Below are 3,298 nucleotides of genomic sequence, written 5' to 3' on the forward strand. Positions count from 1 at the left end.
CAGCACCGCCTTCCTAACCTGCAATCTTCTTCCTGACCTCTCCGCCCCCACCCCACTCCGGCTTATCACCCTCACCTTGACCTCCCTCCACCTATCGCATTTCCAACGCCCCTCCCCCAAGTCCCTCCTCCCTACCTTTTATCTTAGCCTGCTGGGCACACTTTCCTCATTCCTGATGAAGGGCTCATGCCCGAAACGTCGATTCTCCTTTTCCTTGGATGCTGCCTGACCTGCTGCGCTTTTCCAGCAACACATTTTCAGCTCTGATCTCCAGGAACTGCAGCCCTCACTTTCTCCTCGAAGATTTAAACCTATTCCTAATCTCTTACTACCTCTGCCACTCCTTCTCTCTAAAACATTCTCAAAGTTTATGTTTGCTCCCTTTCTGACTCAGAGTCCATTTACTCATTTGTCACGAGTATGCAATATTCTTTAGCTCTTCTGTTCTCATCATATACTATAAAGGGAGTCAGAGATTTACCTGTTGCATAGTTGAACTGCAATTATTCCACTTTCACACTGAATTGTATTCCCAGCCTGTCATGTAGCAGGATCACAGGACACTAAGGTAATAGCATTTTTCGAAAAAGTTCAATTTTGTGAGTCTTATTAATTTTTGAACAGATGGAGTGAGGTTGCAAATTCTTCATCCGAGTGTGGGCAAAATTGCAACTGAATGGCTATAACCTGGAAAAGTACACTTCCCTGATGGGCAACCTTTTCAGTTATTTATAGGCACACAGCCAGGAGAAAAATATTTTAATTTGACATGCAAATTTGTGAGATCCTCCACATTTCCATCTTCTACTTCCAGTGTACTTAGCATTCTCATTCATTTCTTAACATAAATTATCATAAAGACCACACGGAGAACATGAGTGCTTGGAGAATCGGTTGACTGTAACTCAGTTTAAAGGATGTGTAATATTGACATGATTATTGATGCACTGGACCACGTAGAAAAAAGTAGTCCCAACCGGATCTTAAATTTAGTTTTTGTTTGTCTTGAATCCACTGGGTGGGTTTGCACTGACAGTCATGTTGTAATCATGTAGGAGGAGCTTATATTCAAAACAGAACCTGATATAAGCTCTGAATTTATCAGTTCTCACAAGATATTTGGCTTTTCCAATGAAGACTGAGTAAGATCGCTCCTGCTAGTTGCCAGTGAAGATGAGAGCAGCTAGTACAGGCTATGTTGATGCTGGTACTTTCTTCCTAAATGCCTCTGAGCCCCTTGACCAGCGAAGGGATTGTGGGACCCAGATTACCATCAGTCGAATTCCCCGACCCATGAACGCCTTCATGGTGTGGGCCAAAGATGAGAGGAAGAGGCTGTCTTTGCAGAATCCCAACCTTCAGAACACAGAGCTCAGCAAACTGTTGGGTAAGGATTGGCAGAGTAGGGAATGGTTCCAATGCTCTGTATTTTACACACTTAAACAGCCTCTCAAAGAAAGTTACCATATTGTTAAGATGTTCTATAATGTCAGTTTTTGAAATTCGTAGATTACTGGTTATGGCTATGTTATTTCCTTTACAGCATGTTATACGTACATTGAAAGACAAATTACATTTCTTTCTTTCTCCTTATGTGTGCTGCAACACATTATCCAACTGTGTAAAATTATGATTCTATGTGTCAGAATAAGCTATTTCCACATATGAATATGTGTGAGTGCACCTGTTTCTCTGTGTTTTTCATGTAAGTGAATACATACCCTTGCATAGCTGCAGATACAATTTTATATGCATGCATATACAAATACATTTGTACATAGGTATACATAGGAGCTTATGATTGTAAAAGTATTAATGTGTAAAGAAAGAAAAAGAGTTTGCATTTCCATAGCACCCTTCAAAAACTTTCCAGGCAGTGATTTACAGTGATTTATTGTTGTAATGTAGGAAATTTACAGTCAGCAAGCTATCAGAAATAGCAAGTGGATAACCAGATAATCAGTTTTAGATAATTATTGATTGGGACAGTAGGAAGAAGTCCTCTGTCAAAATAGCATCATCAAATCTCCTAGAACCACCCAAAAGGACAAGTGTAGTTTCAGTTTATTGGCCACCTTAAAAGATGACAGTTGCAATAGAATAATTTCCTTTGTGCCACCTGCTGTACCACTGATGACATCTTTTATAATCCAGGATCTGATCTGGACTTAGGAAATGTGGGTGTAATATTTCTGCATTGGTAGAATTCACACTGCCTTCTCTTTCACTGAAATAACTTTGCTCTTGTTGCCCTCGAACAACTTTCCATGCAAAACATTCTCTCCATCAGTGAATGCAGTGAGGAGCCTTAGCTCTACAGAACAAGGCTGGAGACTTCTATTCTGGTTAGACGTCTTGCTCACTTGCTAAAGAGGTGGCAAGGCAGCTGCCCTGATCCTCAGGTACAAGGCTCACCGCATCATCTTGCAATAAGGCAGTTTATACAGCAGATATAGGCCTCCAAAATTAAGTCCCTGGAGACATAAGTCTCTACCCAGCTAGAGCTGCCAGCCAAGCAGAGGTCAACAGGCCTCCCATTTGATAAGCCCACATGGAACGTCATGACTATGCCTAGAGTACACCGAACATCCTGAGGACTAAGCTCTTAGATCAGTGTTTTTGTGTATAATTGCAGTTCAGGTGAGCTGAAGTCCTTTAGTGCTCATTGATTATTGATTAAAGGGCCTCAACGGATGGTAGAGTGGCAAAATAAAGCTCGGGCCACCCCCTTTCAAATTTAATCCAGGAAAAGATAGGAAGACAGTGACATTTATCACAAAAGCTGATAAATCACCTAGTTTACTGAAAAGTGTTAGGGGATATTGGCCTGATGTGTAGAGTTAGACTGCATCAGACTTGTTCTCACAGAATGATGGTAAAGGCTCAAGGAGTTAAATGGTCTTCTCTTTTTGCAATGTAACACCCAAGACAGCTTACGTTTGTGTTACCAGTGATATCTTTAAGCAGTTAAAGATTAAGATAGCCCAATTCAGGCCATGCCCACTGAGTAAAAGCAAACCGGGAGATTAAAACATTAAATTTTGTCAGTTGCACTGCACTCATTTCTTCTGGGAAAAATGTTTTCATATCAGAACATGTTTGATTTACTAAGTAATGGAGGAGAAAGTGAGGACTACAGATGCTGGAGACCAGATTTGAAAAATGTGGCGCTGGAAAAACACAGCAGGCCAGGCAGCATCCGAGGAGCAGGAGAATCGACGTTTCGGGAATAAGCCTTTCTTCAGGAATGAGGCTGGTGTGCCAGGCGGGCTGAGATAAAAGATAGGGGGGAGGGAAT

General features: G+C 41.4%; 1 protein-coding gene across 1 annotated transcript in view; it reads left to right on the top strand.

Moving 5' to 3' along the window:
* Positions 1–1,281: 1,281 nt before the first annotated feature.
* LOC122563381 (transcription factor Sox-7-like) overlaps positions 1,282–3,298 on the top strand; it is an 8,044-nt gene continuing 6,027 nt past the window's right edge. The window contains exon 1 of the mRNA XM_043717122.1: positions 1,282–1,387. Within this exon, the coding sequence (XP_043573057.1) occupies positions 1,294–1,387 (94 nt within the window). The 5' untranslated portion in view covers positions 1,282–1,293. The remainder of the gene's footprint in view (positions 1,388–3,298) is intronic.

The sequence above is a fragment of the Chiloscyllium plagiosum genome, chromosome 27 (assembly GCF_004010195.1).
Source record: "Chiloscyllium plagiosum isolate BGI_BamShark_2017 chromosome 27, ASM401019v2, whole genome shotgun sequence".
Taxonomy (NCBI): domain Eukaryota; kingdom Metazoa; phylum Chordata; class Chondrichthyes; order Orectolobiformes; family Hemiscylliidae; genus Chiloscyllium; species Chiloscyllium plagiosum.